The sequence below is a fragment of the Astatotilapia calliptera genome, chromosome 12, assembly GCF_964374335.1.
Source record: "Astatotilapia calliptera chromosome 12, fAstCal68.1, whole genome shotgun sequence".
NCBI lineage: Eukaryota > Metazoa > Chordata > Actinopteri > Cichliformes > Cichlidae > Astatotilapia > Astatotilapia calliptera.
This window is the reverse complement of record NC_137433.1, coordinates 6,074,116-6,087,174: the sequence shown is the minus strand read 5'-3', so window position 1 is coordinate 6,087,174 and position 13,059 is coordinate 6,074,116. Positions and strand designations below refer to the sequence as shown.

Below are 13,059 nucleotides of genomic sequence, written 5' to 3'. Positions count from 1 at the left end.
GTCAATCCATCACCTCCCTGATGTCTGAGATAAACCAAAAACAGCAGAAAAACACTCAAATGAGCTTCTCCAGATCCTGATTTGTAACTACACCTATTCATAACTCAGAGTTTCTGTATTCAACCATCATTTGACCAATTCTGCACAACAGCCTTGGGAGTAACACACAGTACTCTCATTATACACAACTAAACCTAACAATAGCATCACAGTGCAGCAATATTTGATGAATGTGCCTCAAATGGTGAAATTGTTAAAACAGTCACTCAGTTCAATTCCAGACGGAAACACAAATCTCCTTTGGGGCTGCTCGGGAAATACATCCAGTGTAAACACTGCCAGGTTAAACTCGTTGAGCTGCCCGCTGTGGTGACCGCTTGTGACGAGGAAGCAGCCAAAAGTGTTTTCAGGTGACACTCACCCATCACTACATCTGCTTAACCGAAGAGGAAAAGGACCAAAAAGGAAAAAGGAATTCACTGAGCTGTGGTCTTAGTTTCCCCCCACTGTCCTCAGCTGACTGAGGTTGTAAAATATAAGACGAAGCTATACGACGTACTGCGTATTACGTAGAAGCCTTTTTACAATATCACAATAATGGCTACTGTACTGTTTCACTGGATACATGAATGCATTTGCAGGTCTGTTAACTGTGCCTGCTTTAGTGTGTTTCAAAGACATGTTAGAGAGGATCCTCCTGTAAGAAGCACAGCGTGAATTAAAATAATTCTTAAGCGCCTGGATGCAGAAAATACTTTGTGTGACTTTTCCTTTTTTATTGTGCCATCTGGAAGTTGCGGGTGTTTTTAGAAGCTCTTTAGTGGTTTTTGAAAGACTTCATTCCCAGCGAGTTATCTCCAGTTTAAAAAAACAACAACAAAATTTAAAAACAAAACAACACAAAGCCACATCTGCAACTTCCTCACCTCGAATACAGAGATGTCGTCCTTCCTGTAGATCTCATTGGCAGGAGGGTGGAACCAGTTGCACTTCTTCATGTGCTGGTAGAGGATGCTGCGACTTTTCATGTAGCGCAGGCAGAACTCACACAGGTAGAGTTTAGGTAGTCTGGAAACGGGAGCACAAAGACAAAAGGACAAAAGGAATGGTTTTAACGGTTTTGCTACACAAACAAACAAATCCCAACATTTTTCTTCTTCAGCTGGAATATTTACTGGTCTTTTATAACAATCGGCTAGTTTTCTGGTGATGCAACAAAGGCAAATGTCAAACTGGGTTTATTTTTCCTCCAAATGACATTTGCTGAACAATTAAATGTGAAGGCTTTAAGAACTTCTGATTAATTTTTTAGAATAAACACTGATATCTTTGCTCTCACGCCTTTTTTCTCTGCGCACTTTTCCAGTTTGCATCCATCAGGTATTTTAAATTGCTGAGACAGAAACATACACAGTGGGATGAATTTTAGTGAACAGCAACAAACTGCAGAAATGCACATTTAAAAACACCCCCGACTACGGATCCCTGTCACAGAGGGTGGCAGTGTAAACGGCTTATGACGAGCTCCATTATTCGGGTGGTAATTTCTACACCTACGAGCAGGATTGTGAGCTAAGTACCTCATGCTGTTGCGTTACATTATGGTGCGTTAGCTTACCTGCTGTACTCCTGCGGGTATGGAGACGAATACCACGTCTGGATTTCATACTTGCCAAATTCAATGACTGACGGGCAACGCATTTGAGGGTCTGGCGGACCCGTCACGCCAACTTTCTGTTGGGAGAAGGGAAAAGGCAGAGATGTTTATGGTTAGCTACAGGTTTACAACTGGCGGGGGATTAGCAGGCCATGAGCCAAGCAGAGACACCAGAAATCATCAGCAGAGTATCTCAGACTGTTACAGCAGGAGAGGGCACCAGGTTTACATTACTCTTACGTGGATCTTCCTGGTTTGCCCTTCCCAGCCATTTACATCATGTACTCACCGTACACGATATTCACTGTCACCCAGCCTGGAACAGTTCTGCTCATTAACTCACACACTTACACACCACTGTGGCTATTCCACATCCACAACAGCGTTTTAATACGACTCCCATGGTGTTAACCCCACACCCACTCTCTGGTCAGTTTACTGCTGCACTATTCCCTTAAAACAAGCCATTAATGTGGCTAATTTACACTTCCTCTCTGACTAACGTATCAGAACACTGTCGTTAAAGATGCCCCGCTCAGTCATCGCACCATCAAACACAAGACTCGTTTTACGTGCTTTATCGAGACCCAGTCTTAAACATTCATGGGTAGTTTTACTCTAGCCGGGCTGTTTATGGAGCACAGTTTGGCATCAATCACAAGCAGAATGTGAAATTCAAGCAAATGTCCAACAACAACAGTAAAGACTAATCAGCTTGTTGTAAAGCTGCTGTCCTAAATTCAATCCATTTTATTTGCATCTTGAGGTCACGGCCTGTGTGTGCTGCATCTATGGTAATGGATCATTTTAATATCCATATTGAATCTGGCAGCTGTTCCTAATTTCTTTCCTGCACTTCTTTGACACACACACAGGGCCTGCAGCCCTCTGTGAGCCAGCAGCTTCATCTCTTACAACCAGCCAGCTGTTGACTTGGCTCTTTCTGACCACATTCTCACCACGATTGAGATTTACGTGTATACCCTCCAGTCTGGCAGCCGCAGTCCCAGACTCACAGCTCTCAGATTCCCATGCTGATGCAATCTCATTGTCCAATTTGGCCAGTGTTCAGCGTCTCCCTTCCCCACTGTTGTCTCGTAATAATCACACGTACCTGTAGCGCCAGCTCCTGGATGTGTCTGAACAGCTCGATGTCTTTTTCCGTCAGGTTCTCGTGGCCGGGCAGTTTGTCATCTTCGTCACGCCAGTCGCTGCCTTCCTGATTGTCTGGGGATTGAAAGACAATCAGAAGTTATTTCGAATCCCAAGATGTCTGCAGACTTTCAGGGCGCTTCACAACAAACAGCTGTGAGGCTCTTATAACAGGTCACTTTCTTATATTAAAGCCTGCAATCACAGGATGTTAGAAAGAGTAACATTTAGGTGAGCAGCATCCCTAAATGCAATCAAAATTACCCCAAGAGAAGTAGCTGAATTCATGTGAATCACATGATTAGTTGTGCGTATGTTGGCGTGGATACAAAGCCTGTTACTTCAACTCAAGGCTGAAGCCACAACTCACAAATCTCTTCATCCATAATCAGTCCCATTTTATTCTGAAAGTTCTGACAGGAAGCGGACGTTCGTATCTCCACCACTTTTAGGACGTTGCTCTCGTCGCTGCCATTCTTCATCTGGCCACGCTTTCCTCCGTCTCCAGAATAAGTCACATCGCCGACATGCACGCTGCGCCCAGTGATCGCTGCTCTAATTGCTTCACAACAAATCATGCTCCCTCAGCTTGTGTGGAGAACGAACGTACGGGCCGCGCCGTTTCTGATTTAATGACGCAGCGAAGCGCAAATTATACGTCCAATTTGGCATATGATCTGTTTTTAAGGCGTTTTTTCACAATACATCGGTTGAATGAACGGGAACAAAACCGCTGCTTGTTCTTTGCCGCAGTTTGGCGTCATTTGTGCTCGAGCTACGATCTGTAATCTCAGCGTGACACACAGCAAAGCCTGGTTAAAGCGAAAGACACCGTTTTTCTACACTTGACAACAACCTCACTTCTGACTTTAAGAGCGATCAAAAACATCACACCAGCTGTTCAACAAGTTTGCAGTTTTCCACAAAAGCAGCACTTTACTCACGCTAAACCCCGTGACGTGAAATATTATCAGCTAAATTAAAGCTGCCAGGTTACTTTCCACATATTTATTAAGTTAGCTGATAGCTAAGACAGTCTTATTTGTTTTGCTTGCTGCAGGCAGTAAACACACATTAGCAACACAGGCAAGAGTGGAAGAGACTTGTGATAATGGATGATGAGGGTGTTCTTCATTCTTTCTAAAACACACATGGGTGCCGCAGAAACCTGAAGGAAGCGCTGCTGCTCTGTCACATTTATTCTTTACTTATAACTCTCTGCTTTTACTCTAAGAGATTTCAATGGAAACAGACCTGCAGGCGGACACTTCAAATTACAAAAGCAATTTCTTTAAATGCATAAGCAATCATTTTCTCCGGCTGAGGAAAAAAAATAAAGCAATTCCACACGATTTTTAGCCTTGACCTACAATTTCAAAATAAGTAACATCACGGCTGAATCGTCTATAAAAGAGGGACAAAGAACACAAAAGCAATGTGAATGCTTCACAGTAACAGCTGATACCTACAGAGTCTGTAAGCAAAGCACCTGCAAAGGACTCATGAAAATAGAGCACGTTTTTTTGAAAAGGTCAATTTATGTAATTGATTCAGATATTAACTTTTTTTTTTTACCGTTTGTGTTTCATTTCTGTGCTGTTGCTCTCTCATTAAACATAACAGATCATTAACATGTCTTTATGTGCGTTACTTTATCTCAAAGTTTTGTTTTCATGGCAAATGTGAATCTAAACTGTCTGATGGTATGAGCAAAAAACAAAAAAACAAGCTGATCTTTCCCACCTCTGTCATCTCCTTCGCCTTTGCGACTGGCTTTCTTTCGGATGCGGCACTGCTGTGAGTAGTCCACCACTTCCTGCCGTGCCTTGCGGCCCTCGGGAGATGGCGTGAAGAACTTTGTGAGGGCATCGATGAGGCCCTTGGTCTTGTTGTTGAAGCGCAGGCTGCTGTGTGACAGGTCGCCGTCCTCCCGCATGGAAAAAAGCAGCCTGTCGTCTCCGGGGTAACCTTCGCAGGAGGAGCTGGAGGAAGAGTTTGCTGAGGCCGAGCGCTTCCGCCGACCGCGCCCTCCCAGCTTCTTAAAGGGCCGCCCCGGCCTGCAGAAGACAAAAGTGTTAGGGTCAAAGTCACAATCGGTCACACATTGTAATCACTCTGCAGTGCAAAAACCACCTAAACATGCATTTATCTGTGTATGCCACAGTGTGCACACAGTGGTTGGTGTGCAGTACAATCTCCAACATACTTGGAACCACCTTACTGCATTATTATATATACCAAAAAAAAAAAAAAAAAAAAACCTTTGGCATTACTCTTTAAGGGTAAGATCTCATTACTGTCAGTGTCTCAAATTTCTGCATGGCATTCGTTAGTATGGAGGACCAAAACAGTCAATATTAAACATAAGAAAATAATGATAATAATAATAAAAGTGTCGTGAATGGCACCTTAAGGTGATTAATCACTATTAATCCCATTAAATGCATTTTATTTCATTTTAAATAAAATACAGCACTAGTAGGTTTACTACTGCTGTGAATCTGTCTTTGTGTTGATTCTAGTATTCATTTGCTTTTAGTCATTTCACCATTAATTTAACCATTTATCTGATTATTTGATCTCATTCTATACATGTTTTTTATGTTAATTATGACAGACACCATTATATACCCCTTAGAAAACATCTGATTACTAAGTGGTTTCTAAGTCCTCCATACTCTCAAACACCTTGGGTCTGTGATGAAGCAGACACAGGTGCTCTCCATCGCAGTGACACCGCCTCAGACAGAATTAGTTGAAGACGTTTGTGTACCTGTTCTTGGGCCGTCCCAGCGGTGCGTTGTAGCGCCGTTTGATTTGCGCAGCCTTTTCGTGTAAAAGCTTCTTTCCCTTTTTCCTTGGTTGGCAGATTTGACAAATCCACATGCCTAGGAGACGAAGAGGAAAAATGGAAGTGTTCACACACTGAGACAGTACCGGCTTCGGTGCACATACAAACAGGCTCTGGGAAGCTTGTAATGCATTAGTGCTTAACAGTGATGCATTAGAGTGAGAGCCATCAGCTCAGGAGATGGTTTAATCATTAACTGCCATCATAACGGCGATGCAGAAGAGCAATGTAGGAGCGCTGTGTGGTCAATCGGAGGAATAACAGGTACGAGTTTGGCTCGGAGCAGATAATGGAGACGGGATACGAGTCTTGTTTAATTACCTTTTGGCATCCGCGTGAGAGGAGGATCGCAGCACTCCATGTGGAAGCCCCGGTCACAGGAGTCGCAGAACAACATGTTGTCCTGCAGAGAGACACAAAATAATGACAATCGTCTTCAGGTCACACGAGTAGTAGAACAACATATAATCCACTAAGTAAATACAGGTGACACCGCTGATCAAAGCTGCTGAGCTCATTTTAATTCCATATTGTGATGAGAGTTTTGCATACTTTGCCTTCCCTCCGTCCTCATAGTCTGTTTCATCATTGTGCAACTGGCAGCATGTTGTGAATTTTCCTCTTAACCTCTCCGCAAACATTTGAATAACAATCATACCTCGCCTGACAAGTAAGAGAAAAGAGTGAAATCATGCCGATGCTGACTAAAATAGCTCATTCCCAGGATCAATCCCTGGATAGAGACGCTGATGTCTATCAGCGTCTCTATCTGGCACTTAAGCTGAAGATCGAGCGTTCACAGCGACTGTCAGGCTGCCAGGACGCCATATTCCTTCATCCACTCACCGCATTCTTTCCTTGATCCTGACAGCTGCTGCAAGTCTTGCATTCGATGCACTGCCACCACAGAGCCTTGACTCGCACTGTGAGCTCCGGGGAGAATTTGAGACAGGACGGGTGGCCTGCAGGTAGACAGACACACATACACAAACAAGCACGTCAACATCACACACACTTTTCTCTCACACTCTCACTCTATTTTTTTTTATGTTTGCTGCTGACTGACAGTTGTGACCCACTTGCATCATTGAAGGAAAAAAGAAAAGAAAGAAAGTCCTTTTGGAACTGGAAGCCCTCACTGAATCAAACCTGGCTGCAAAGAGTGTGTTAAAACATAAATGACAATCTGTCAGAGCCGTGCTTTTGCAATGTTTGAAGAGCGGCAAACAAGACGGCCTTGTCTGGGACGAAACCCCTCTGAGGGAAGAAGAGGAACACGCTTGTCTGCTTCCGATAAGAGATGTCGGGCCTTAGCAGGAGTACTACAACTTGCATGCCAATAAAACCAAAAATTGAACCAGGAATATCAACTGGGTTCAAGTTTAAGAACCACACCCGTTCATAATTAAACAATGTTATGTTCAGATACTAAATGAAGTTGAAGTGTAAAGTATTACTGAGAAGAGCGAAGAACATGACTGGACAGTTTAATAGACTGATGAGCTGCTGAGTGTCAGTAGCCACTTAGACCGAATCAACTGGAGGTCTGGGCGGTTAATTAAGTATCAATTTCAGTTACGAAATTGGCTCCAAACAACTGTGAAAACAAAATAATCTGAATACATAAATAACTTTTGCATTAATTTTCACTATAAATAAATCACCTGCAGGCCTTTTGTTAATACCAATGTGTACTCGTAGGTATGTTTTTGTCCCCAACAGCTCCAACTCATTCTTAGTTTACTACATATCAGCCAAGATAATCAAAAGAGGGCCTCTGTCTCCACACTGCTTAGGGTCTATCACGTGTTTGTTTGTTGGATGTGGGAGTCAGCTGAAGTGTGCAGGGTCCTGCCACTGCAAGATGGTCAACACCTGCTAGTCTGGGTCCATATATCACGAGCCTGTTTGCCACCTTGTGTGATAATCTGTTTTTTTTTTTTTCCATTTGAATTCATGTTCAAGGAAATCCCTTATTTGAAAAGAAGACGTGTGTTTAGGTCCAAACTGTACGATATCTGTCGACTTAATGAATAACAGTGTTAAATGATCAAGATTACTATGCTGACCAAAATCCTTATGATTATTATGGACTTATTGAACTGCCATCAAAGGGTGAAAGCAGTGAAGTGTAAGCTGCCTTTAAATGTCTGACAGCAGCTGCGTTTGTACATAAATGCAGTTGAAGTATCAATTAAGTAGCAACATAAAAGATGAAGCACCAGAGACAGCTGCGCATGTGTGCATGCACACACTGTGAAGTTTACATCTTCCTAAGATCCCATCATATTTTAAAGCCACAGTCTATGAGTCTGAATGCATGCTTTTTTTAAATAACTTCTTTAATGTGTCACCACCAGTTACATGGATGTTTTTTTGCAGACAGCTGATTGGCTCCTCTTGTGCTGTATCTGTTCTCTCTACAAAACCTGAATAGTGCAGAGTCTTGTAGGCGGCACTCACCGCTGTTGCCACAGTCGGCGCAGGAGATGAGCTCCTCTGGCTTCTTGTCGCGATTCTGCTCCTTGGTCCCCAAACAGAAGCTGCAGATGGGGATGGGCTCCGCCACCGGCTGGCAGAGGGACAGAGCAGACGGGAAGAGGGGGGGACGCGGGAGAGAAGAAAGGGGAAGGGGGAAAAAAAAAAAAAAAAAAGAGTCGAGACTGTCAGTCAACTTAACAGCTTCATTGTACAAATGAAAACAAACAAAGTGGCCTTGTGTGTCCCGCCACAGCGGATGACTGCTGCTGTGTGTATTAAGACGCTAACAGTGAACTGAATGAACGCTACAACAACACCTCTGGAGCACATGTGGATTTCTGAACAAAGAGTTTTAAGATGATGAAGAACACGAGAGCCACTATGATTAGCGGCTTTGTATAATTTATGTGGCGTGTCACGTTAGAGACTGCCATCATGTGTCACCGTCTCTGCTGACTCCTCTGCTGTTTGATCAAAAGCTGGGACTGGGCTCCTTAGCTCGTACTGGCTCAGGCGCGTAGTTCCACTGCAGCGTGTCCCATTTTGACACGTTTTTCTCCCTGAAACATACCATTAGATATTCAGTTCTGCGACTGCATGAATCTTTTAGCGGGTCCCCTGAAAGCACAATCCGTGGCAGCAGCAGGTGTGTGCTCAGGCACAAAACAAGCCCGATATCTCATATGCGCGCACGCACAAACCTAAGCCAGGTTTGTGTCCATGAAAACAAAAGGCTGGATAACGTTTTGTTAGACATCAAATAAGACTTGTGTGTCCAATAAAGCTGAAAAATCACATCCCTTAAGCACTGCAGGTGCACTTCACAGAAACAAGCACAACAGGGGGTGGGGAGGAGGAAGGACATGAGGTGACTCTCCTTCAAAGTTTCTGGATCCTGGAAGCCCCGAGGGGAAGTGACAGTTTACTCGTACGCAACCAGTAATTTTCTTTTATCTGTTAAGCAGCTTCAAACAGAATGACTAAGCCTAACGTTAAAATGCAGCCATAATAATTTATACTTTGGTTTTCTTACTTACAGCCTGCATAAATGTTACTGTATGCAAACAGATACAAATAAATGCCAGGAGAACTTGTGCTATGACTTTAAAATTGTTAGTCTTGCATGGTGACCTGTCGTCCTGCTAAAATCAACTTTGATGCTAGCCTGCTTTAAAAAAAAGAAGAAGAAGAAGAAAATGCTGAATAATGAACAGCTTAGCCCACATGATTGCTAGCTGTAAAGGTGTGCCAAGCAATTCTGAGTTAAAAATAACTTCCACATGTTCTGAGGTTCAGCCAATGCCTGTTTAGAACTTCATTAGGACAAGAAACATAAACACAAAAAAAGGCCTGAAAACGCACCAAACAAGAAGAGAACTAGAGGCTTCTCCAAGGCACGAAAATCAAAGCTCAACTACAGCGTGTTTATTAGAAGAAAATAAGATGCAACTGTGGCACAGCCACTGACTGTGAGAAAAACACTTGTGATGAACACTCTGGAGGAGCTACAGAGCTCTGTGGCTGAGATGGGAAACACTGTCCTAACGACATCTGTTGCCTGACTGCTTCCATGTTCTCAGCTCTGTGGCAGAAGAGTAAAGGAAAACCCACTGGTGAAAACGATTCTGCATGATATCTGGTCCAGTGCGTGCCAGCAGTCACAGAGGAAAAAGACTCTTCTGCAAGCTGAGACAATGTGGAGCATTTGTAAACCACCCTGAGCTCTTACATTCAGTCTGAATCCTGCACTGAATATCAGCCCAAACATCCGATGCAGCAGAGACGCTTCTCTGCGTCTCCGCTACTGAAAACAGGACCCAAGTCTTGGACCTGTGATAACTTTTCAAGAGCACATGCTTTGATTGCTGGGCTCTCAAAGACCAAACCGTCTTGAACAATCCTCTCTCAGCTGTACCCTCTGTTCTACTCACAGTGGGTCGCAACAGCAGACAGCACCACATATTTGATTTGGAAGATTTTTACTCTAGATGCCCTTCCTGACACAGAGTGTCCTCTGCTGGTCTCAAACTGGGGACCTTTTAGACATTAAGCAAATGTGCAACCCACTACACTTTGGTGCTACCCAGACCAGTTATCGTTTATATCAGATATCACACAGATGCATTATAATGACTAATGTCACGGGTACGCAAATGTGATATCAACACAAACACATTAGCATTCATACTGCAGCTCACTGAAGTCTTCTTCAAACGAAAGGTGTCATTGCTCAGGAAGGGGAACAAAGAAAAAATGGAAAAGGCACAACAGTAGCAAGCATCAACTGCTTCTAGCATGGAGACAGTAATAAATAAATAAATTAAAAAAAAAATATATATAAAAAAAAATATATATATATATATATATATATATATATATATATATATATATATATATTAGGGGTGCAACGATATTCGTATCGATATTGAACCGTTCGATACAGTGCTTTCGGTTCGGTACGCATATGTATCGAACAATACAACATTTGTAATTTATTTTATCAATTTTCCTTCTGACTATGCTGTCTGTGTTGAGCGCTCAGTGAATCTGCGTTCGACTACTCCGCCTAGGCTGCACTGTCGAGCGCAGATCCACTGAGCGCTCAACACAGACAGCATAGTCAGAAGGAAGAGGGCAGGGCACCTCCCCCACCCTCATTCAGATCTGGCGTTTGGAATTATTTTGGTTTTCATGTGACGTATGACCCTGAAGGTAAGCGAGTCATGGACTAAAGTAAAACAGTATGTTGGATGTGCCATGCAATGCTCAATTACATGGGTGGGAACTAGTGTGTTAGCGCAGTTAGCTCGTTAACGTGTTGGCCGTCTAGCCCCATGCACGGAGCGATCGGCGGTAGCTCGTTAACGGAGATTTGCCGTGTTGTGGCGTTAAGGTCATTTCAACGAGATTAACCTGAAAGCACTAGTGGGAACACAACGAATATGACTGCACATTTACGCTGACATCATCCTAGTGCAAAGACCAAAACAACAAGCATGCTACTAACTTTAGCCGAGTCATTTAGACAGCTGTTAGCACATGATTCTCCTTATGCTGCTGAGAATATAGCCCAGAAGAAGCGGATAGTATAGCTTTTATTTTGGAAAGAGCCATTTCTCTGTAATAAACTCTCTTTTCCAAAGATGAGTGATTCCTCAATCAGATACAGGGCTTGCAATATCGCTAGCCTGACGTCCTGGGGCTAGCGATTTTTTCAGTCGGGCTACCAAAATCTATCTCTTCCCTGCCCGTCGGGCTATTGTAGGAAAAATATATGTCAATGCTTTTGCATTCTTTCAGAAATGTAGCTGGGTAATTATGTCATTGGCATCGGTGAGCCACTGTCAATATGTGACATATTGAAGTCGCGTTTGAATTTGCACTTGTTTTTTTTGCTTTCACTTTGCAATCGTGCGAACTGTGTATAGAGAGCGACAGCACTGATCTGTGAGTGATGATAATTTGTGCACCAATTCCTCTGACATCGTCTTATTAATCGTTAGCTTACTATGCAAACATGACAAGTGAAATCTCCCGCAGCAAGCTTAAACATGTGAGAGGTTGATCGCGCAGAGAATCGCTGAGCTTATGTGAGTGAGCGTGTAAAAGCATTTCAGTTCTGCTGAGCCAAATAAGACAGGTCAGGGTGAAGAAGTGACAGCCAAAGAAAAGCTTACCACAAAACGGAGAAGTTATGACAAATGAGACTATAAGGCAAAAAGAAAGTGCAGCTTTATGGTTTCATGGACAAAAGAATTTCTGTGGCTGCAATATGACGAGCTAAATAACCAGGGCTGCACATAAGTGGTCCGCAGGTGCGCATTCGCTGTCAAAATAAAAAACACGCACAAGGGTTAGGGTTAAATTTAAAAACTGTACTTTTGAGTTAAAATATATATTTATAATTTTAATAAATGACAAATTAAAAAGGCATGAACATTTTTTTTGTATCAAAAAAATATCGAACCGTGACACCAAAGTATCGAACCGAACCGTGAATTTTGTGTATCGTTGCACCCCTAATATATATATATATATATATATATATATATATATATATATCTATATATCTATCTCCGATGTCGGAGATCTCTGCAGTCCTGGGAACAGCTAAGATACTGCGCAGGACCCTCAAGCTCCCAGGCCTCTGGTAGAGGACCCGAGCTTGAAGGATAAACCGGCCACAGGGGCGTGCTGGGTGTTTTGTTTTTGTTTTTATTTATATTTATATATATATATATATTTATATATATATATATATATATATATATATATATATATATATATATATATATATATTTATATATATTTATATATATTTATATTTATATATATTTATATATATTTATATATATTTATATATATATATATTTATATATATTTATATATATTTATATATATATATATATATCGTAATTGTCGGGCTATAAGCCGCTACTTTTTGCACCAGCTTTGAACCCTGCGGCTTTTAGTCAGGTGCGGCTTTTCTATGGATTGTCCATGATTTTTGTCATATCGTAAGACGATTTGTTTTGTTTGTTCCGGTGTTGTACGGCACTACATTGCCTGGCGGAAGGGCATGTGATCAGACACACAGTATCGGGTTCAAGAGTGGTATGTTGGTCACATGTCCATCCGCCAGGCAACATAGTGCCGTAAAAGTAGCGCGAAAAACAAACTTCAAAGTAGTGCTATGCGTTCAGCGGGAGTCGTGGATGATGTGCGGCGATAAACGTGCGAAAAGCAAGTTATGCCCAACTCCACCGGTGGAATCTGACAGCGTGGAAAAGTGTAAAAACATCCATGATCACCAACGGATTTCGAAGGGCTGGACTGCTGCATGATGGAGAGGAGGACACCGCCACGGCCCTTCAGAGGGTGTTCGACTCTGACACTGACAACAAAGGAAAGAAGCTGA

General features: G+C 42.6%; 1 protein-coding gene across 4 annotated transcripts in view; it reads right to left on the bottom strand.

Annotated features, from left to right (window-relative positions):
• Positions 1-13,059, bottom strand: part of kat6a (K(lysine) acetyltransferase 6A) — a 40,546-nt gene that overhangs the window by 15,211 nt on the left and 12,276 nt on the right. For all 4 annotated transcript variants that reach the window (XM_026186258.2, XM_080309456.1, XM_080309455.1 and 1 more), the window contains exons 3-10: positions 8,124-8,232; positions 6,507-6,622; positions 5,982-6,063; positions 5,583-5,697; positions 4,553-4,866; positions 2,772-2,884; positions 1,619-1,734; positions 927-1,068 (exon numbers count right to left, since the gene is read on the bottom strand). In XM_026186258.2, coding sequence (XP_026042043.1) covers positions 927-1,068; positions 1,619-1,734; positions 2,772-2,884; positions 4,553-4,866; positions 5,583-5,697; positions 5,982-6,063; positions 6,507-6,622; positions 8,124-8,232 — 1,107 coding nt within the window. The remainder of the gene's footprint in view (positions 1-926; positions 1,069-1,618; positions 1,735-2,771; positions 2,885-4,552; positions 4,867-5,582; positions 5,698-5,981; positions 6,064-6,506; positions 6,623-8,123; positions 8,233-13,059) is intronic.